The following is a 22,735-nucleotide window of genomic DNA, read 5'->3' on the forward strand; positions in this document are numbered from 1 at the left end:
TTTCCTTACCTGCATCTTGAAGCGTGTTAGGAAAAGCGAGTGCTTCACTTTGAAGAAATCAAGCACAACATCCTGTTACCTGAAACTTGTAGTTTAGTGTTGTAGCCAAGCTGAGCTAAGGCTAGAAGCAAGTTAAGATTTGTAAGGAGAGGTAATGTCTTCTGTTAAACTAACTGGAGTTGAGACAACAGACTAGAAGTTTGCTTCAGTTTGAGAATTGGAGGGAAAGGGTTGCTGGAACCTCTGGAACCATGGGGGTTGCTATCAGGGAGAAAGGTAATACAGCTATTACTCGTCCTCAGACACAGGCAGGAGGACAGGGAGAAAGAATCGTCTCCGATTCAGTGGAATTGGCTTGTGAGGTATATTCTAGTGTGCCATAAAATGACTCCAACTATTGAATTCCCAATTTTAGTACTCTATGTATTGTAATTCCCAGGTCTATACTTCGAAGGTAGCATGTATATATTAAAGGTGAAGCAAGAGTGAATCTCTCTCCTTAATGCCTCATTTAGAAGTTCCATTCCCTTGTCCTGACAGGGGAGTACCAGTCTGGTTTTAATCTGTTGAAATCCTCTTCCCTATATGACTTTGAAGGAAATGTTATGTGGCTTGAAATCTGTGTGAGACTGGTTGTCCTGGATCTGGACTTTTTGAGCTGGAATCTGGCCACAAGCGGCTGGGAGAGTTTGGCCCGTTTGGCAGAACTCCCAGCTGGTCAAAATAGCCCCTGGGACAGATATTCTTGGAATAGGGTGTATGTCTGGAGGCGAAAGGAAGTGGGAGAAAGTAGCTACACGTTTTCAGCTGCAACAAGAACCAAGGTGCAAAGTAAGGCAGCAACTCTTCTGCAGTGCTGTGATGCTTTTTGTTTCTTTTAATACATTTGCTATATCTCCCAAAAAAATCTTTTTATTTCCTCAGGTGTGTCTCATTGGTGACTGCATTGGAGGAATTTTGGGCTTTGACGCCATCTGCTATAATTCTAATACAGCTGATGAGAGTCGGAACAGTAGCAGGAGAGGAAGCATCGGCAGCATCCAGGTGAAGAGAAAAAAGTCCACACAGCTGAAACCTTATAGATTCATTCCCTGGAGGAGATCAGCTCCATATAAACCAGAGAAAATTTAAGGATTTGGTAAATTGCCATGATAGCGTGGGATTTTGCTTATATATTAAAAATTTGCTGTCTGAAAATTAGGTCTGCAGCTTCAGTTTTATGATATACAGAAATCACTAGTGAACGCTTTATTTGTAAATCTTCAAAGTAGAGTTACCAAGTGCCCTTTATTGTATTCCTGACTGTAGATGCAAACATGTCCTCCTCATTAATCTCTGGTAGGCTCTTGTTTTTGCCAAAACCTTTTATCTTTCTGTAATTTTTTTATTTGTTCACATAGGATCTGGAATTCATTATGCTACTGCCTGGGGGTAGGCTAGCATTAAGATGTGTTCATCAATAAGTTGTAGTGACTGGTGAAAGAATGCCTCCTTCCTGATAAGGAATGCAATCACCTGAGGATCTGTGAATGGACCACTGAGCATAATAGTGTCTGTGTGAGTGCTACATGTGGCGAGAAGGGAGGATTAATTCTAACTGTGATCCAGGAAAGATTTTTTTTTTTTAATAGTAAAAGCACAATTTTTTTAAAGTAATGCTAGCATGTAAGCTTCATTTTTGTGTTCAACACTTAAGATTAGTTGAACTTCGGTTTTCTTTCTTATATATGTCAGATTCAAGTGGATATGGGGAGGGGGCGTGGTGTATTAGAGCTGACACTGGGTGAGGTGCCCACGCTCTGTTCTTTGGTGGTTTTGTGACCCTGGCCAAACTGTTTCATCTCTTGACTCTGTAGTTACCTCTTTCCCCAAAAACGGGCTCAGTGATACCAACCTGCTTGGTTCAGTTAAGAGCTATGTGTGATGGGAGTACTCTTGAGCAAAGAGACATCCTCTAAATGTTTCCAGGAGGGAGAATTACTGACCATTAATAACATGGCTCTGGATTCTCAGCAGCCAGGCTTTGATGGTACCAGCTCTGAGGACATTGCATTGGATCCCAGTCCTACAGTGGGGCTGATCGTGCAAAGGGCTGATGAATCTGAGGATGGGGATCAGGCTTTAAGGGAGTAAGGGGTCTTTTGACTTCCCTGCTCTTGCTTATAGTATCAACTTTCCTGTATTCCTTTCTTTGCTGATACCACAGAGCTTCTCTTTCCATTCCTCTCTCCGTCTTTTTTTCCTCCCGTCTTTATCTCTACTCCTCTGTGTGTTCAGAAGAACTAGGTATTCCTTTCCTTCCTTATCTTGTCTTTCTGTCCACTGTTCTCAGCTTGCTCCTATGAAACACATTCAGGAGAACTTTTTTTTTTTTACTGGGGCTTTCTACTTTCCGTGGTGTCTCCAGTAGAAATGGATTTCATTGGAAGAATTTGAGATGCAGAAATATGAGAGTTGTTCACTTTATCATTTCACAAGTGTCAGGGGCGTTTGTGAAATGAAACTAGTTGGAAATCAGGATGAGACTGAGGTCAGCCATTGCATTTTACGTTCTGGTTATAAACAGTGAAAATAGAGTAAATTAGGTTTATGTAGTACCCTTCTTACTCTGTTTATTGCAAAGTGATCTATAATAATCTAGATTGGTGATGCAGTGACCATTATCTTCTCTGAATAGTTCACAGTTTTAGGCACTAGAAACTTCCTTTTGGAGAGAGAGGATCTGTTAATTTTTAATGAGGCAATTTAAGGAATTAAAATGGTACAGTCTTCTGCTACCCCAGGTGAGTATTTGTTGGTTTGTGTGTCGTAGTCTGTTTTCTGTATTTTAGTTTCCTATATACACTAAATAATCAAGTCAGGATTAACCATAATAGGTAGTGACTTCTCTAGTATAGGCAGAAATGTGAACGATTACTGAGATCATGATGATTGTTGCGGGTACATGCTTGTACAGGGCAGTATTTGAAAAATCTACCTGCACGTTGAATAAAAGAGTCTGTAGTAGAGCGAATATCACTCTGCTCAGACCAGACTAATAACTCTTGCTCTTTAAAAATCAGTTACATTTGTCAATGTCAAAATCCTTAACAAAGAAAGCCAGCGTTGTTGTTGTCGTCATCATATCACTCCTTGGGTTATTAAAGGACAGAAGGATGAAGTGAACTTGGTCCATTGTCAGAAGCGGAAATGCAAAGTCTTACATTAGCAATCAGTGTCCTTGGTTGGGAACGCTGTCTCTTAGAAGAGAAAGACGATTCTCTTTTGTTGCAACAGCTAAAATACTCATAATTCAGAGCTAGACAGCGCTTCATAAGGGCGAATGGAGAAAGATGACAATTTGCTTCATGTGGATCAAGGATAAATAAAAGCCACCTGTGGGTGACTGATTCAGATCCCAGTATTGATACCAATTTACTGCAGATGGGGTTTTAATTGTGGTATGTGGGGGAGCTGAAAGAGCTTGTAGCAATTGAAAACAAGCTTTTTAAATGTTGAAAATGCAGCAAATAGTTCCTATGCTGATCACCTCAACCTTCTTCTAATGTGTTGCATAATGTCTTTTTAAACGGTTTAGTATATTTTTCAGAACTATTCCTAACTCCCTGATTTGGCTAATATAAATGCTGAATTGGCTCAGTGTCTTTTGCAGTATACATGAAAGACTGTCATGAAGGTGAACCTAAATGCTCAAACCAGTGAGATTAAAATCTGGCCAGGCTTTTTGAATAGGTTTGAATACGGGATTTTTTAACAAGGCTTTTTTTTTTTTTAAAGTATTGGACTACTGGAATTTTGAGCAGTTTCTCTTTACCATCACACCACAGTTTGCTGACATTTTGACATACACTTAGCATCTGATATAATTTTCACCTTTCAGATGCAGAGAAGGCCCAGATGGCTTAGAGAAGTTAATTTCTCAGTGATAGTTCTTCTCACCAAATAACCTTTTGTCTCTGTGAAATGGTTGTCAGGCTTTCCCTATTGAATGGCTGTTCAGTAACGTGTAAAATGAATTTGGTCCCAGTTTAGTCCCCAAGGGACTATCACATGAACGGATTGTTTATGGGATAAAAGCCAGCTCCAGAACTGGCACTAACTGGGTTCCCTGTTTTCAGGAGTAAGACTACTCACTTGTCACGGAAGCCAGGAGGTCCTTTTGGCTGTTGAAGGCTATAGGTGGAACAGTGTGGGAAGGTTCATCTCATAGGTCATATACTGCTGCTGTCTTGGTTTCATTTTCCTGCAATTCACCTGTATAATTCTGGAGAACAGATTAGGTTCTTCAACATCTCTTCGTGAGATGAAATCTCACCCCCTGTGCACAGGGCTGCTAATGTGCATCAGTGCTGAGCGAGGTTATGGGAAGTACCTGTACTGTGAACTTGTCCTTTCTGTAGCTTCAGAGAAATAGATTCAGTTAGCAGGTTTTCCATAGCCTGTCTGCATGACTTTGGTCAAATCTCTTGATCTATCATGCCCCAGTCCTCATCTGCCTGCCTTGCACTCTTTCTCACATCCTCTGTTTTGCCTGGTTGGATTTTACACACTCTGCAAGTCGCTTAGAAGTACTGAGCATGGTAAGGGCTGTTTTCACTTGGGGCATTTGCTCTTATGAACTGCAAAGAGTGTTTCAATGACGCTTTAACACTGTAATGCAGTGGCTTAATGCTATGTCCAAGAAGACGGGTGCAGGGAGCAGTGGTGGAGAAAATGTAAATGAGCGTGGGGAGAGAGTTATATGCAACAAGGAAAAGAACAACTTTGAATCCTGCGCTCTCGTACAATGCCTAGACAATTTCCCAGTGACCTTCGCTAGGGTTATCTCACAGGGATCTAGTGCCTTGTCCTTCTGAAACTACTTTTTTCTTTGCTCATTGAACTGTCTGTGGCAGGTATGCTTTGGAAGACCTGGGTCTTACCCATAGAAAAACAAGTTTTAAATGTGTTGATTTTGACCAAAGAAAACAAAGACTTTCTGCAGTGCAGTAACAGCATGCCATGTCCTGTTAACTCGCTCTAGGTGACGGGTATTATTCTAGAGAAAAAAAGAAGAAAAAGCAGCTAGCGTTCTACTGTGACTCTGACAGAAACATCGTGCCCAGTAAATCAACATGCACAGCTGAAATGCGAGGTATGCTAGGTTAACCTTAATGATAGCGATGCAGAAGAGGGAGCTTGATGCTTTTCCCACACAATATTGTTCTGAGACTGTCAAGCTCCTGCGAAACTTGACCTGTCTGAGATTGTCTTGTGACTCAAGAGAGTAACACGCCCTCTGCAAGGAGAACCTGAAGCTTAGAGGACAAAGGTGGATTGTTGCCAGCTTTCAAGGATGAAGATATTAGCTTCCATTACTAAAAAGACTTCTTAGCTAGTTCTGTGGTGACACAAACTAGTTTTTAAACACCGTGGAGAAATACGTGTGACTAAAAGAAGAGCATTTGGTGTTACATTGCTGTCAACTCTGTGCCTTTCCAACAGCCAACCTTCCTGAGACCAAGAGGAAATCAAGAGACCTAAGCAAAAAGATTTAATCACATTGAGTTCCTTGCATCTGCTTTCTTCTGGCACCCTCAAGGGGTTCCCATTTTTCTCAGACCATTGACAAGAATTCCATTTTAAAAAAAGCAATGGGAGCTGAGATGCTGACATATCTGCCATGTGATTTTTAATGAAGAGAGCCTTAAAACGTCACCAGGGTTTTGATCAAACCTCTGAGCCTTGGCAGCACCAAGATGTTTTTCAGAAGTCACTGATGGTATGATGTTTAAGAGCTTGATCTACGGCCCATTTAGATCAGTGGATTTGTCAATGCATTTCATGGCCTTTGGTTCAATCTAAAAACTCCCTTTCAGCTCTGTGTATGTGGATTCACCTCGGTTTTGTGTGCCGTTGTGAATATTCTTATGCATTCTAATAAATTTATTCAAGGTAAAGCCACCAGATTGGAATTTTAGGCAAAGGTTGCAGAATATTTGTAGCATGCAAGTTACAATTTAAAATCATAAATATATTGCATTTTCATGGCACTGTTGCTTGGGAACAAGCTAGAGATTGGAACTCGTGATGAAGCCTAAGAGGTGATAAATACCTTTGCTGAATCAGTTTGAGATAATCATGAGACATGAGCAGATAAAGAAAAGTTGTTCACTTATGTTCTTCAGAATTCACCTATAAAGAGTTGTCCTGTAAGAAAGTCTGTCAGGAGCACTTTGGTTATAGGAATTTTGGCTTTGTAAGGTCCCTGGTGTTCTGCAGAATAGATAGTGGTGCTAAAAAGGACTGATGGTACAACACAGCTTCGATATAAGGTTGTAAACTGCAGGGCAAATCAAGCCACATAGAGTCAGTGTCAGGCTGAAAAAAAGGTTACTGGTTACATTAAAAAATACAAGTAGGGCCTGTAGTTGGTTCTGGCTTGAACTCAGTGGAAGCACATATTTTAGGTGGAGACTTTATTTTGGTTTTACACCACGTCAACACACAAAACCATGGCGGCAGTCAGCTGCCAACACACAGCAGGAGCCCTCACCTCCCACCCGGCCCTGCAAAATGGTTTTCTGCGCTCATTAACAGTGACAACGGCAAGAAGTGAGGCTTAGTTTTAGCACTGTAGATGCATTAGTGTTATGGCAAGCAAGGTCCCAAATCTTGCACAACTTTAATATGAAAGTTGGCATGGTGTGAATTTTGCTGCATTACTATGAAACGCAGAAAGAGATTCCTACACGCATGTTAAGTGTTTCATTGTGCCGTCACAGAAATAATTGTCTGTGAACATGCTGGTCCTAAACTAATCTTCTGCAAGTCATTAAGATACTAATCCTAGCTATATCATATCATCCCATGAATTCTAGTACTGCATTGTAAGAGTAGAATATGGATGAAAAGCAATAATTACTCAATTAAAAGGGGTTTAACAGTATCTGTGCTCCCAGTGTGCCGTGTTGGTGTTCGTATCTTTGAAAAGCAGACATCAGGCATTTTCACACTTTCTTGTTCTGTTGATTTGAAGAGAAGATGATTTGCACAGAATTGGATTACACAGTTAGAAAGAACCAGATCTTGCATGTCTTAGGCACCCAGATCTCATGCATGAATGGCGGATTCAGTCCAATGGCGTTTGTTTTGAAAAGCAGCGCTTGCATTGGCTACTGAAATGGATGCAGGAATGAAAGTCTGGGGATGACAGGGATACGTCATGGAGGAGGATGCTGCAAGCAGCAGAAGTGCTGGAGGAAGTGAACAATAAATAAACCTATTTCCTATTTTAAGGGGTACCTTAAATATATGGTACCACTGGTCTCCTCTTGCATCCCGCAGAAGTTCACATTCTTAAAAAATCAGGTCCTGCATCCATGGAACATGATGAGCAAGACCATTAATATTTTAATGGTCATTTTGTGCACTCAGGTAAGACCCTTTCTGATTACCTTATGATATTTACAGTTCTCTAAGAATTATGCAGTCATGAGGGACAAAGCTTTTGTGTTACTCCTCCTCCCTGCCCCACTGTAATTCCTGATTCTCCTTCCAGCTTTTAGGCTATACATCTTACAGGGGAATTTAGTCTTCACCTCTTTGCTTATCTTCTACTGCAGAGAGAAAGTCTAACCCCTTCCACCCTTTTTTAGATAGAGTAAGGTCAAATGTATAAATGCAGCCATTTCATATAAGCTCTGTCGTATTTTGGTCACTGTCTAAATCTTCCTTTTGCTCTGTTCATTCTCTGAAGGATAATCCCCTCTTAGCAGAGGACTCCAGTCTGGGTGGCAGCAAACGCCTGAGCAAAAGCAATATTGACATCTCGGGAATCATGGAGGATGAGAAGCCAAGGCAGCCGTTGCCTAGGAAACAGAGTGACTCATCCACCTATGACTGTGATACTATAACCCAACATCATGCTTTCCTGTCTAGGTAACTAGTGTTTGATGACTGAGTAAAAGAAATAGGCTTGCCATTGAACGGAGCCGGTCAGCACCAGAGCAACACAATCATTTTTGTTTGTGGCGTGTTTCTGGAGGTTTGCGTAAAGTCTGTGGGTACCCCTTAGAGAAAACCATAGATGTAGTGGGTCTAGTATGAACTTAATCACACATGGAGAGTTTTTTATTTAATATTTATTCAGTTGTGAGAAATTTGAATATGTAAAACCGAAAGCAAGTAGTTCCATTGCTTTGCTGCAGTCTGCGCAAATCAAGATGGAGCAATTCTTTATAATTCTAAACTTCTGTTATGTTTCTCTTTCAAAAGATCCTTCTTACAGGCTTATATTATTCTATAAAAGTGAGATAATTGCTTTAGGTGCTCCCAGTGGTCTATGAGCTATCCAGGTTAGCTTTAAAACAAAAAAAACCTGCATAAACATTTGGCTTAAATGAGGAGGAGGTTATGGGAGGAGAATTAACTTAATTAGCTTTCCTGGATCCTAAGAAACCTTTAAAACACAGATTTGATGAGAAGATAAGAATTCCCTATGTCTCATTGTTTCTGCCTGTGCTAGGCTATTTGGTTTTTACTTACCTGAATTCTTTGTGTGCTTTTTTTTTTCCCTCTGTCCATCATCTTATTTCCTTTATTTCATTGGGAGTGATGCGGAGGGAGCAGTCTTATTGTGTGTTGAAGTTTCAGTTCTGCTAGAGCCGAGTATAGTGCAGGCTTACTACTGTGCTTTACTTCAAATCTGGCAGTTTTGTTAGTACCATTTTAAGGTGATTTTCTCGCTTTGACTGTACTTTGCTTTGCTTTTGTTAACTATTCTACTTTTACTTTCAAACCATTGGGTTTTCTGGATATTGATATATAGTAAAGTATCTTCCCTCTGAGGCAGATTGGTTGGTTTTCGCTTGTCCATGACCGAAAACATGATTTATTTTTTTTTTTGTCAGTCACTTTCAGGTTCTTGTATAGGAGTACTGTGTTACTGTGTTTAAAGCACAGCATTGGCTTGTATAAAGTCCTTCAGACTTGGGGGATAGCAGGATAATTAAAAGACAAAGATAACAGTTTTCTTCCAAGCCTTTTTTCATTTCCTGTGTATCTCTGATTTTAAACTGAAAGCTTTACATGCAGCTGTACTTAAATAGGCAGATAGAAAAGTGTTATCTTCCATTCACATTTTGAACTCCTCAAACCTTTTGTTGTTGCTAACTTATTGAGGAATAGTTGGGGAAAATGATGAGGGAATGGCAGATCAGCAGATAGATGGCAGAAAAAATTCCTTGCTAAAGTAAAGAGAGGGGAAAAAACCCCACAAACCAAACCAGGTCATCCTCTGACCGCCCTGTACATTGAGAGAGATTCCAAACCTTTCATCTCCTGCCTGAGACACTTGCGTGAGATCATTAAGACTTTTTTCCCCATGAGCTCGTTTACTGCCATTTAGAGGCGGTGTGTCAGTGTGAGTAATGAGGTTACAAAGATTGCCCTTTCCCAGAAATGTCCTGTCCTACACACTGTGATTGTGTTTCAGTGTGTCAGCTTGTGCTTTTTGTCCCAGTGCTTTTGGTGTAGAGAGGTAACTCCTAACTGCTGTGCTGGAGATGGGTTTAATTATTGGCTTTCTTTGTTTCTACCCTAAAGGGGCCCTAAGCTGGGTCCCCAGAGTTTCAGTTAATAGCATCAGGTTACAAACTGAGAATGTCACTATGTTCTCAGACTGAAAGAGAGGCCTGGTGACTTGGCCTGATTTGGGACCAGTCTTCAGGATTTCTGGATTCTGATCCCTGCTTGGCCGCTGATGTAGCGTAGTGTGCAGATAACTCATGAGGGCTTCAGTTACAGCTCTGGTTGAAGTCAGCACAGTCAGCACCTCTCAGTCAGATTCTGCGCGCCCTGGAGGCATGTTCTGCTCTGTCTCGTGTCTGGACAGCAGGTGCATATGCTACTTTTCTGCTTCTGGATGGAGTCATTTCATCTCCAGCAGAACTAAATGAGTGACGAGTCTTTTCTCTGTCAATGAGGGATAGGTGATCTGTGTTTACTTCACGCATACATGGCATACAAAGTAAATGAAAGTGTTTAATCACTTAAAGGATTTAAAGCTGTCTATAAGCATTACTAATTTTAATCTGTAATAAAGAGTCGAAAAGTAGTGAAATTCTAGTTTATAGCTCAAGGAGCAGATTAAAACAATGTTTTTTATGTACCCTCGTAACATACTGTATGACTGTAACCTTTTAATATCATTGTCCTTATACAACTTGAGTAGGTTAGCATTTGTAGCAGGAAGCTTCAGAATAAGCTTATGTACATCTGTACTGCTAAAAGGGGAGGGAGGTAAACTTCAATCTTCAGAGGCCTTGCATAACTTACCAATAAGTATTCTGTAGAATAACTGTAGAAAACACTTGCATGTTGAAGGTAGTAAATTTACTGAACAGCCACACTGGAAGTCATGATAAGTGGCTGCTACTCTGCAATATCTATCTACAGTTTAAGGCGTGTTGCTTGGGTCTAGGTACAGATACTAGAGCTTTCTCAGCAGCCTGTTTTGGGAATGGATTTTTTTCTCTGGATGCCCTCTTCGTTATTGTTGAATCAGTGCATTTTCTTTGCTCAGCATCCACTCAAGTGTGTTGAAAGATGGTGCAGACTTTCCTCCCGTGAATTCCAGTCTCTCAGAAGTAAACCTGGGCCGATTTGAATTCGAGGTGTCTGATTTCTTCCTCTTTGGATCACCGCTTGGCTTGGTGCTGGCCATGAGGAGTACTGTGCTGCCCAGCCTGGATGGTAAGCTCTTTCTGGGGTTAGAATACAGGCTGCTTAATGATCTTTGTAAACAAAGAGACTCATATGAAAGGAGGTAAATAAAAGAGCCTAGTTAAAGACTGAGGAGTGAGGTAAGTTTCTTCCTTTAAAAGATGGAAGTGTTACTGTACGTAGGTCCCGAGGTGTTCCAGGGGTGTCACTGCTCACGCGTTTACAGTAGTGTGTCTTTTGCTCTGCTGTTAATCATCTATTCCATGTCATACAAGATGAAGCTTACACCTCACCAAGGGCTGGTCCTTGTAAAAGATACCAAAAATAACATCTGTGCTTGGTTTAGCATTGCATCTTGTTCATGTCGGGCTTTGTGGGTAAATTTGGCCTGGGGTGTGTGGGTTGTGAGACATTTTTTCCTCTCTGGTGACAGAGCCTAGTCATCAGGCACATACAGGATTTTTTGTTTCATTTCTAAACACATCTGGATTTTTTCAATTTTTCAGTCAAAGTATGAGCTTACTTTTCAAAACTCAGTGTGTGATTTGCCTCTTTGCATTGTATGAGGTTTGAATAGCACAGCATTTCATAGGAAATTATTTGTTCATTTATCAGGTGAGGGAGAAAAATCAGTTGCAGCAGTGAGAAGAGACAATTCAAGACTCCCAATATTTTTCCTTCTCAATTTATAGACTTTTGAGCAGTGTCATTTGACTGAGCCTTCAAAGTCACATTTAATTGTGGGGAAAAAAGTGGAATGTAATATAAACTGAAAATTATTTTACCTGCCGTAATTAAAAAAAAAATTACCAAACCCATATCTTTCAGAGCCTTTAGAAATCTGGTAAGATTTGTTTAGCAAGTTCCATGGACTTAAAAGAGAGCATAATTAAATCTGCATTTCACTCCTCATATTTGCAGTACAGAGTTTTGTTCAAATTAAAAAAAAAAATCAACAAAAAACCCCCCCACAAAGCTCGGCTAAAGAGAATGGGAATTCATATATATTTTACCACAAACTAAGGCTTTTTGCTTCTGTGAAAGAGCTGTTGGGGAAATGAACCAAAGTCACATAGGCGATGGCTGGCTTTGAAAACTGCACTGCAATTTTTTTTTTTCTGTCTTAAGGATTTCTTTACAAGGTTAGCAACACTTCCCTCTGAAGGTGGTGGGGGTTTTTCGGGGGGGTTTGTACAACTTCACGTGGAAAACCTATCAGTATTAATTTGCGTGCGTGGGTTCAAATTTTTTGAGCTAGAATTCGTATTTTTGCAAGGTGTTGTGGTTTCCATTTAATGAATCGGGGTGGACACATTTACTCTGGAATCACACATGAAATAGACGATGCATCTGCTTCATTAGATACCTTTTTAGAGTCTTTGAGGACAAATACTGGTGAGCAGATGCCAGTTACTGCACAGTAAGTAGAAAATACTGGCAGTGTTTGATATGAGAGTACCTCAGCGGCAGACGTTGACACATCCTTGTGGTGGCTGTCAGCAGTTGCCTGTGCGTTTAAGCCCTCCCATCAGTCAGTCCTGATGAGCACAAAAGAAATTCACATTTCACTTCAAGGGAATGTATGAATGTATCGAAAATACATGAAAATCTAATGGAATTGTGGCTTTTTGCAAGAGGGGTTGCTCTGAGGTGATACAGTTTTTGTGTCCAATTCCCTGTGCAATCTGAAAGTCTTCCCTTGAATGCTGTGCTGCAATTGAAGGCGTCTGTGTTCAAGAATGAGACAGTTATGCTAAAAACTCATTTTTGCCTATATAAACATGCCCTTTAGAAGTAACTGGATTCACAGAGATGAGCGCTGCCTTCCTGAAACCTTTTATTGTGCAGCAGGATCACTGGGACAGGGGAAGCTCTGCGAGTTTATCGTAACCTTTCACTGTCTGAAATCCAGACAATGCATGAACAAGGTAAAAATGAGGCTACTGGGATTTGTCTCAGGTCGTAATTTTAACAACAAAGTGACTTACCATATTTTGACTATATTTTGTGTGAGGCCATAATGCTGTTTTGAACTTGAAACTCGCCTGTGTTACTGGGAAAGGCTGCAAGGCAAGACAAGAAAAGAGACAGCTTTACCCTGACTGGTAAGAAGGGAATTTCTGAAGGTTACCACAGCTCTGATTACTGTATCTGCTTGCCATTTATTGAAGAGAAAACACAATGCCTTTAAGTTCTGATAGCTTCCTTCAGCAAGGTGTCTGAGACATGGCTCATGGACAGTGAAACTGATAAGACTGGGGCAAGGTATAATGTGTCTATTCCACAGTTTTCCACTTGCTACAGGAATCTAAAGCAAGCTCTGCTGCACAGCAAGTGTTTTTGTTGCCAGTTTGGAATAAATTGATGTACTGTACAATTACCTTCTTACCTTTAGATACCAGAAAGCAAAAAGCAAATGCAACTTCTGAGTCCTTCTATTGTATTTTGGTAGCAGCTCTGTGCACAGGTCAAAGTTCCCTTCTCATCTATATTTAAATTTATAGTGGATAAGTGTGATAACTCCAAAGAATTGGGATTAGGCAGAGGTGGATGGCAGATTTCAATGCTTAAATACTTCACTGGACTGGGATTGTGTGTTTCTAAACTCTCTAGCCAATAGTCTGTCTTTCCCCAATCTCAGCTCTGGTACCTCCAGACACTCTAACAGGAAAATTTCACATTAATCACTAGTATTTTAAACTATTTTCTTCAAATTAGCTCTCACTTCCATCCTCCCTCTGGTATCCTGCAGGGAGCACGTTTTGAAAGCAACTCAACTGACTGGCATTTCAAACACATTCCAAGGTGAGCAGAGGCTATGTGAAGCATAATTAGTCTTTAGAGGTACATATGGTAAGAGAATCCCATTTTAAAGTGATAATTATGGTGCAGCTGAGAGGGAAACAGACAAATAGAAACCTGTCATGCAGACAGTTGGAAGTTCGGTGAGAAGAGTCAGGTGCCCTTTTTACTGAAATGAAAGGTAGAAAGCTACCTGGAAATGTGAGAAGTAAAGTTCAGGATGTTTTTATTTATTCATTTTGTTAGAGTCAGTTTTTAAAATAAAAGAGAAGAAAATTCTATCCAGAGGTTTGCCTGTTCTGTCTGCAGAACAGATGCATTTTGTTGTGTCTTACTTCCTGAATATTTATCTTTACACTAATAAGAGAGTGGCTAAAACCAAACTTTCGTGCCAATTTTTTATTTCCCTGTCAAATGTCTTTTTATTCTCCTGTCGAATATTCTGTTGGTCCCTTAGTGCTTCCTTGACAGTTCTTCTGGTTACCTTCTAGCACTCTCTTCTGTGGTCCTCCCGCTATCTAGTCTCATTCTTATTTTCTAGAGTACTGATCATTTGTGTGCTCTGCCAGATTCTTCCACTCTGCGCTGATCATCCTTGGAAGAGACTTGCTGCCCTATGAATATGTCAGTGTTTTTCAGAATTCTGAATATATAACGAGCATTCAGTTACATCCACAAAGCAGCACTGTTCTACCTTAGGACGGTGGTAGTGGTAGGGTGTTTTGCACTTGCCCTCAGTGATCAGGCTGGGAACTTAATACTGCTGAATGCCACAGTAGTAGGAAGTGATCTCCTTTGGAACGTGACATGCTGTATTCCTTTGCCAAGTTGGAAGAGGGGCATGAAAACAGTTGATATCTCAGATGACGTGCTTTCTTGTTGCCAGTAAATATCATGATTTGCCCTATGCTGACAACTTTGATAACACTGCTGTTTGCATTCCTGGCATTCTTTGTCTCTGCCCTCTGTGTATATACAGAAGGCAGACATACACAGAAAAAGTTCCTGTACAAGAAGTATTAGAAGGTGCAATTAGGCAACTGATTTAATTACATTGAGTACTTCCTTTATGTTTGGCTCTTTCTTGTCATGCTTAATATTAAATGTCAGAAAGAATAAACCAATATACTACCCACTAGGGAAGGAAGCTCTGGTTTTGTAGGATAGTATAATGAGTTTACTGCTCTAATTTATAAGCTCTAGATCCCTAAATACGTACGTCAAAGTTATAGGCTTGGCAAAATACAGTTTTAATTATAATGCAGTACAATTCTTTACCTCACAGAATTTATTTCGCACTGTTTGGGCTCTGCGAGAGATATTCTTTCCTTGCAAAGAATTAATTTCTGCTGTGCTTAAATGCTCTCAAATAGGTGACCTGTTTCCATTTTTTCTGGCAAATACTAAGAACAAAATACAGCTTGAAGAAAGCCATCAAAAGTAGTCTTGGATCTTTGCAGTCTTGCTGGTATTTCACTTCTGCGTCTCTTGTGATGCAATTAACTGGAATTCATGGGAGAATTTACTCAATTCTCACAGCACAATAAACTGATGGGCACATTTTGTACCCTACTTGGGAGAGTATGTTAAGAAAAAAAGGGTACTTGATAGTGGTTCCTGGAGAACTGTGGAAGGGTACTTCACAGAAGAATCTCACAGGCCATAGTTTTTACATAAGTCTGGCTTAATGGTGGGAAAGGGACAGAGGTGGCATGAAGCTCCTATCTACTTGATAGTGGGAAAGGAAAAGATTCTATAGTGTCCTCAACAAACAGTCTTATTGTCTCCTACTTTCTTTTCATCTGCTACCAGGTGTGCTGATTGATGCACAGAGCCACCCTTTCTAGAAAAATCAACATACAACAGTCATCAAAAGTAGGTTTTGGTTATCCTGCAGCTGGAAACCTGCTAATTACCATGATAACAATCCTTAAAACATTTTACAAAGAGAGCTTGGGGCGAAAAAAACAGCCCATAAAGCTTCACTTAGTGCCCCCAAAGACTCCCACATTGGTCACTTTGTGTGACAAAAATCCTGCAGAATTAGAGATGTTGCACCATCCTCGGAGTGAGTCAGTGAATGCAAAATACAATGCACAGGGCATGTCCAAAAAGGAAAAAAGGTCATGGTTTGGCAGAACTGGATCGTATATAGGTGTCTTCTTACTGGAAGATTTGTCCCAGAGCATTTCTTGAGAGGCTGTGAGTACTGACAACTTCATGACATGAAGATAAGTCTCCTAGGCGGTTTAGCACAGAGCACATGCAATAAAGTGGCCCCACGGATGTGATTCATCACACCTACCTCAGGCAGTGAACCCAGGCGCCATGTGAGGAGCGGTCTAGCCTTCATCTTTGCCAATGGATTGTTTTTAGCTGCTCTCTGAACGACTGTGCCGTTCTCCCTGCGTTATAGGTTTAACCAGAGCTGACAAGGTGCCTGCCTGTACAGATGTGGGCTGGGTACACATGTGGTTTCTGAGGTTTAATGCATTTTGGATATCTGCCAATACCGTATTTCAACAGCTACCTGGGCTGGGTGTGATTTGGCACTCTACCAGCAGGATTATTTGGAGAAGCAGGTAGAAAATTAAATTAGAGGGACTTCTTTCTTTCCCACATCACAAATTCCTCAGGGTCTTGCACTGTGTCCTGTTCATGAGCCCATTCTAGCACTTTTCTGGGCAACTGAACTTGAATCTTTTCAGAGAGTCCTGCTTCTGACCCCGTTCAAAAAGGTACATAAATGTGTGCCTGATCTTTAGAATTAATGTTTTCCTGAACTGGAGCCTCAATGTTCAAGTATCTTGAGAAGGTTTTTTTTATGATCAATAAAAGGTTAATTGTCTTACTAGTGTGAGAAAAAAACATGGTGTGCCTGTGCTGTAGCCTTTAGAGAACAAACATTCATATAGAACAGAACAAAGCAGTGTTCTGACCTGCTAAGGGCAATGCTGGTATCACAACTTAGTATCAATCTTTTAAGCTTAGAACTTGGTAACATTGACATAGTCTATACCAAGATTTGTCCGTATTAATAGCAGCAAGCACCAGAATATGAATTTTTAGAGTCCTTCCAGCCACATGAAAAAGCGCTTGAGAAAATCTGTAAGAGTGTAGTGTTTTCTGATGTAGCTCTTCGTGACTCTCTGTGACTGCAGCAGAGGAAGACGTACCGCATCAAGTTTGCTCATTGTAGTTTTGCTTCTATACAAATACCTTGACTGTTGCTCTTGAAAATGAGAAGGAACTTCAGCAGTGTGTTTTTGATTATTTTCTTAGTTTCATGATGGGTCTCTGGTGAGAGACGTCACTTAGGATAGACTCCATTAGATCTAATACTCCATGACACCTTATATTAAAACTCTAACATCTTTCTTCATGGTTTCCAGTTAAGCATGTGTTTGTCTTGTGCATGGGAATAATGCTGGACCAAACATGTCTTCTGAGGAAAAACATCATGCATGTTACCAGGTTTTTGTTGTCACCTCAAGGAAATAGAAATTCTATCAAAAGAACATTTAGAGTTTATTGTATAGCACAGCAGGTTTGAAGACATGTCTTGCTTGCATGGAGCTCCTGGGGAGCCGACGTAATGTTCCAAAACATGTTTTATAAATACTTTAGTCATTCCTTTACTCTTGTAGTTAATAAACTGACTGTTGTAACATGTAATGCAGTGCTAACCAAACTGTACTGAGTTTAATGAGCCTATGATGAGTCGGTTTGCTCACGCTGTCAAGATTCAGTGTGATTGAATTGTGTGGTGAGAAGTGACTACGCCAACCGTTTTACAGACCATGGCAGCCTTGTGTGATTGCCCATCTGAGTACAAGTTCTGCTTGGGTGCTGTGTATTTAGTCAAAAGAATGTCTTATTAGCCGAGTAAGTGATTTTCAGATTTGTATTCACAGTTACAGCCCAAAACCTCAGGAGCTGCACACCTTCAGCAAGAAGCATAAACATTGCTTTGCTGTTATAGTACGACCGGCCTCATTTCTGTACGTTAGCTTCCGTAAGGTGACTTCAGAAACTGCAGTGCTTGCTGTCACCTACCTGATCCTGCTGTCACCTAGATTTAAGTCCTCTGGATGTAATAGGCCCATCAAACCATTTTGCTGCTAAATATTTGAAGTGCTGAGCATCATAGCTGTAACGGTCAATAATATATTTACAAGATTTTTAAACTTATTTTTGAGAAGATATGACTGTCTATTTCCTGGCTGGTCTTCACGTCTGCTACGCGCTGCGTCTGCGTCTCAGATTGTGATGTCTCTGTAAACTCCTTTGCAGTGAAGTGTTCTTTACATAAGAAATAGCAGACAATTTAGTTAAATTTCTTGCGGCCAGATACATGCTAGTCTGGAGTTTGCAAAAGACCATATTAACCATGTTTCTGTATAGACTCTTTGAAATTTGTAAAGGGGCAATACTAAACTCTGTCTCCTTCTCATCCAAGTGTGCCAGGTCCGCCCAGCTTGCAGCCAAGTGTACAGTTTCTTTCATTCTGCTGACCCCTCTGCCTGCAGACTTGAACCGCTGCTGGAGAAAAGATTCCATCTCCTGCCTCCGTTCAGTGTCCCACGGTACCAGAGATACCCACTTGGGGATGGAAGATCTCACCAGTTAGGTACAGTGCCCGTTTTCATAACTCTCCTTACCTGTTGTTCTCTTAGGCTTTCTCTCCTTACACAGCTCAAGAGGATTTGAAATACCAATGTGCTAACATGCTAAAAACAAGTAACCTGGGACAGTGGCACAGACGTATTTAGCAAGTGCGGAACCAAAGATTACCAAGATGTTTTTTACATACGAGCTTTGTGATACTAGTCGTGTTAAAGAGGGTTTGGTAGCGATACCACTGCTTTACTTGAAATGTCACTTGCAAATTTCCATGTCTTTGACTATCATTTGAAATAATTTATTATTAGCTGACCTTTGGCTAAATCTTCACATGTTGTTTTTCTTGGTCACTTGTCATTGCTTTATGGCGGGTATCTACTAGGACAAATTAGAGCACTGGGCAAATTGTCTTTTGATTACTCTTTTCCTAGGTAGGCTACTAAACAATAGTTATGCTGGGTAATAAATGTTTGAATCCAGGAAGAAACAGGAATAGACTGATTTGTGGGGAGGAAAGAGGAAGACATGGATGAGCAAGGTGCTAGTAGAAGGAATTGTGCTGTTTTGACTTTATAGAAAATGAGATAAAATCATACGGGTGCAAAGTATCTTGACTTGTCTTATCATGCAAAAAAGGAATTGATCAGTGTGTATCTTTACATGCACGCACGTCAGATTTATCCTTTTTGCTACAGTTTCAGACATTAAGCCTCAGCAGGATATTTCAAAAGGCTTTTCAGGATTCAGAGCTTTAGGTTGGAGGCTAATACAGTAAAATGGCAGTGTTTTCTATTTGTTGGCTCCTATCATTGGGAACCTGTTCTGTGCAGTAGGGTACACCCAACTCCTTTGTTTTATTTACTCAAATATGGTATACATTGGATGCAAATTAGTTTGAATCTGATTAAATCAATGTTTGAAAAGCAGTGGTTGATCTTGAGTTGTAGAAGGTTGGTTTCTAGGTGTTGGCTTCACTGAAGCATATGGAAATTTGGCTGTTCCTCAGGAATTGACTTAAGGAATAGCTAAGGTGAGGGACAGTCCAACTAGGGAACATGGGCTCTCTCCTCACCCCTGTTTCTGAGATTTTTTTCGATGGAAATATATACCCTGCTTTGCATTCTGAGTTATTATAAAGCCTGACTGTGCACCTGGAGATCCTGCTGGTTGGTTAGTTAGGCACAAATTTTGTCACTGAGATATATCTAAGGCTGCCTTGAAAAGTTGAACCCTCCTTTAAATAGCTGTCATAGGAAGAATAGTTCCCTTAGGCTGCTTTTCCAATTGAAAACCTTGTGTTGGTACGTTTTACCAGTTTTGGTGTGTAAAAGTAAACCCTTCAGATACAGTGCTTCTTGAAGCAGAGACTTTGTAAGTGATTTGGGAACAACTGGTGTTCTTTTGGAATTCATCTAAGGCACAGGGTCAGAAGATTTCCCTACAGATCATGTAAATCTGGAAACCCTGTCTGTTGGATGTATTATAAGATAAAAATGCCTGAGTGCTAATGATCAGCAAATATTCCATGGTGTGGTTTAGTATTTAAATCTCCGTGCAGAGTTAAATCACAGCCGTACTTTACACCCAAGCTGCGTTATATTTCAGTGGACGTGGAATACTCCCATTTAAGTGCAAGTGCTTTGAGATGCTTCTGGAATTTAAGGTTCTTCATTCACAAAGGATTAATTCTAGTGACTGTAGAGGGGTTTTTTTAATTTCTGTGATACCTGGGCTTGTGAAAGTATTTCTTAAAATGAAAGCCTTCATGGTGTCAACTGTAATGGTAGTTTACTAATCAGTTATGATGAGACCTAGTTACACCAAACTCTGATTATTATTATGCACTGCCCAAACCAGCCTTTTCTGATAATCTTTCATGTCATTAAACAATCTCATTCCCCGTTCCTTTTCTTGTAAGAACTGATGATTAAAATGACTCTGTTGTCTGCCTGACGCTCCTGATAGGTGCCTCTGTGGGGAAAAAAAATTATGATCTGGAAGCCGCATGAAAAAAAAATTATTTCTAGAAGAGAATTTCACCATTCGTCACACAATTCATAGGGACAGTTCAGCGACAACCCATGGAGAACACGATGAAAACTTGGGGCAGGGCAGGTTCAATATTTGTTTTTCAGTTCTTGCCAATCAAATGAAGCTGTTGGAGCCACCTGCTCTGTGCATAGGGTTTATCTTGAAGCTTTTAGTTTATCAAATTTACTTTTTCCATTGAGATTCAGGAAACATCTAAGACTTAAATGGCAGGACTTAAAGAGCAGGGCACACTTTATCTGGACAATTGCCTTTTGCATCCAGCAGGCATCAATACTTATCACTGAGGCTGCCCCCAGGGTCACTCTGTTTGCAGTAATGTGGTACTGTTTGTGTGTGATGGATTGATAAGAGCTTAATAATGATGAAAGCTGACTCTTATCAGGCTTGGTTTTGGCAATCACGGAGACTTGACTAGCCCAGAGAATTATTCCTCTTTCTGCCAATTACTTGGCCAGTTGCAACTGTATCTTGCGTTGATACGATTCCTAATGTGGATGCGATGACATTATTGGGCTAGTGATGAAATAGCTTAATAAATTTAAATTATTTGAGACCTGTTTTAAATTGAGTTGTCTGAACGTATAGAAGAGTCGGCACGTTATATGCAAAGAGAAGGAAAAATTCACAAAGATTAAGTTTAATATCTGAGATATCTTTGACCTATTCACTGGATCGATACAAACATGGCATGTTACATGGAGACAAAAATGCGATTTAGTAATTAGTGGGGGTTTTTTGCTATAGGGGCAAGGTACGAAGTTCAGGTTATGTCACAGCCCACAGAAAGCCATGCTGTCTTGATCTTTCATTAAACAGCAGCTTTCTCAGCTTCTGCCTACTTGACATTTCATAATCAAAGTGATTTTGTAGCTATTATAATTGAGCCTTCGCTTTGTGACAGGTCTCAGACCTACCACCAGTCATGTCTTTTGACACTTAATAACATGGAGGATTTAATGCATTCTTTTTTTTACTTTACTGCTTATGACATGATGCATTTTATCTGCTTGGGGGTTAAAAATATGGTTGTTGTATATTAATTAAAAATATGTGGTTTCAACCTGTCCTGCTTTTTAGACATTTGACATAGCAGAACGTAGATGATAATAATCCTCTTCACTGTTTGAGCCTCTACCTCTCAGTTTACTTTGCAGCACAATTGAAATAATTGCAAAAAAAAATTTTTTTTTTCAAAGTTTTATTTATATGGAATGTGCAGGGGTGCCAGTCCAGATTGTGGCTGATCCAACTGGTCTGCTTCGTTATGGATAGATAGAAGTTAAGGTCTAAAAGCCCAGTACTTCTTGAATGGTATAAGCATAAAATAAATGATTGTTAATTTTCCCTGGAGACGGTTACTGTGTGGCCTTGAGGAATTTGCTTTGCCTCTTTTTATTGGCTGTAACTATGATAATTATCCAAGATGAGACCCTGTAAAACAATCTGCCTTTATTTTTTTTCTTATCAAGCATGATAGTAAACTTAGATTAGTAGGCTAAATGGTAAAAACCTTTACTGACCCTCAGAGCCACGAGAAAGGTTGTCTTGGGTTGGAAGTATCCATTTCAGTTATTTAAATAGAAGAATTATGCAAGTAGACTGTCCTAGTCTAAATTTGAGCACAGAGCTTTTAGGAAAAAAAAGTATTACATGTACTTTATTAGTCTCTATGCAGTACTCTCTGTCCTCCTTTACAATTCAACAAAGACCTGACCTACAGAGATGAAGGCAGGCTGCCCTACCTGTTTAAAGTAAAGGTAATTCAGAAAACAGGAGAGAAAAAACTGCCAGAAATGCTCTCCATTTTATTGATTTGATCTCTTCGTAGGGGGAAGGGTTACTCAGCTTAGAATAACAGTATTACAAAATAAACAACAGGTTTCAAGGCACTAGACCCCTTGCCAAGCTGGTCTTAAACTAGTCAGGAATATGGAAAAGGCTAACAGATGTGTTGGCTGACAACATGTTTTCCATTCTGTGCAAAGTTACTATTTTTACTTCTCTCTCCATCTCCATTTCAGTGGGAATGAAAAACCAAAACTCGTACAAAATTATAACGGGGAAGGAAGGATTAGATGAGGCTCAGTTTACAACTGTTTCAGCAGAGCAACAACAATTCAGAAGCAGAAAATTTATTTTAAAAGCACAACCTTTTTAATTTCAGTAAATCTTTTGGAAGGGGAAGCAGAAAGTATTCATCAGAACACTGCCAATCGGGAGCATTTCATGGAGATATAGGTCTCATATATGGGATTCATTGCATCTTCCTCTGTGAAATTTCCTGTTGGTTGATGTTTGGATCGAGGTACTGCTTCAGAGAGACCCCTAATGGGGTGCAATTTGGCAGCTTCCCTGTTCCTGGCTGCTTATCTCCATGGATTCTGCTACTCTCTTCGGTGATGTGCTGTGATATTTTAAGCCACATGATTTGGGCTTTATGTCAGAAGGACCAGGTGCCTTGCTGTTCAGTATTTAGTATGACACACAGACTTTTTACTTCTTTGTGCTGCTTCTTTCACTACAAAAAGTGTATAATACTTGCTCATTTTATGAT

At 40.1% G+C, this 22,735-nt stretch overlaps 1 protein-coding gene across 4 annotated transcripts in view; it reads left to right on the plus strand.

Annotated features, from left to right (window-relative positions):
• The window catches only part of PITPNM3 (PITPNM family member 3), a 142,141-nt gene that overhangs the window by 101,629 nt on the left and 17,777 nt on the right, over nt 1-22,735 (plus strand). For 2 of the 4 annotated variants that reach the window (XM_075112992.1, XM_075112993.1), the window contains 4 exons: nt 925-1,044; nt 7,739-7,920; nt 10,565-10,734; nt 17,966-18,136. In XM_075112992.1, coding sequence (XP_074969093.1) covers nt 925-1,044; nt 7,739-7,920; nt 10,565-10,734; nt 17,966-18,136 — 643 coding nt within the window. The remainder of the gene's footprint in view (nt 1-924; nt 1,045-7,738; nt 7,921-10,564; nt 10,735-17,965; nt 18,137-22,735) is intronic. The other 2 variants (XM_075112994.1, XM_075112995.1) reach the window with 1 other exon arrangement.

This window comes from Phalacrocorax aristotelis, chromosome 18, assembly GCF_949628215.1.
Source record: "Phalacrocorax aristotelis chromosome 18, bGulAri2.1, whole genome shotgun sequence".
In the NCBI taxonomy this organism is placed as follows: Eukaryota; Metazoa; Chordata; class Aves; order Suliformes; family Phalacrocoracidae; genus Phalacrocorax; species Phalacrocorax aristotelis.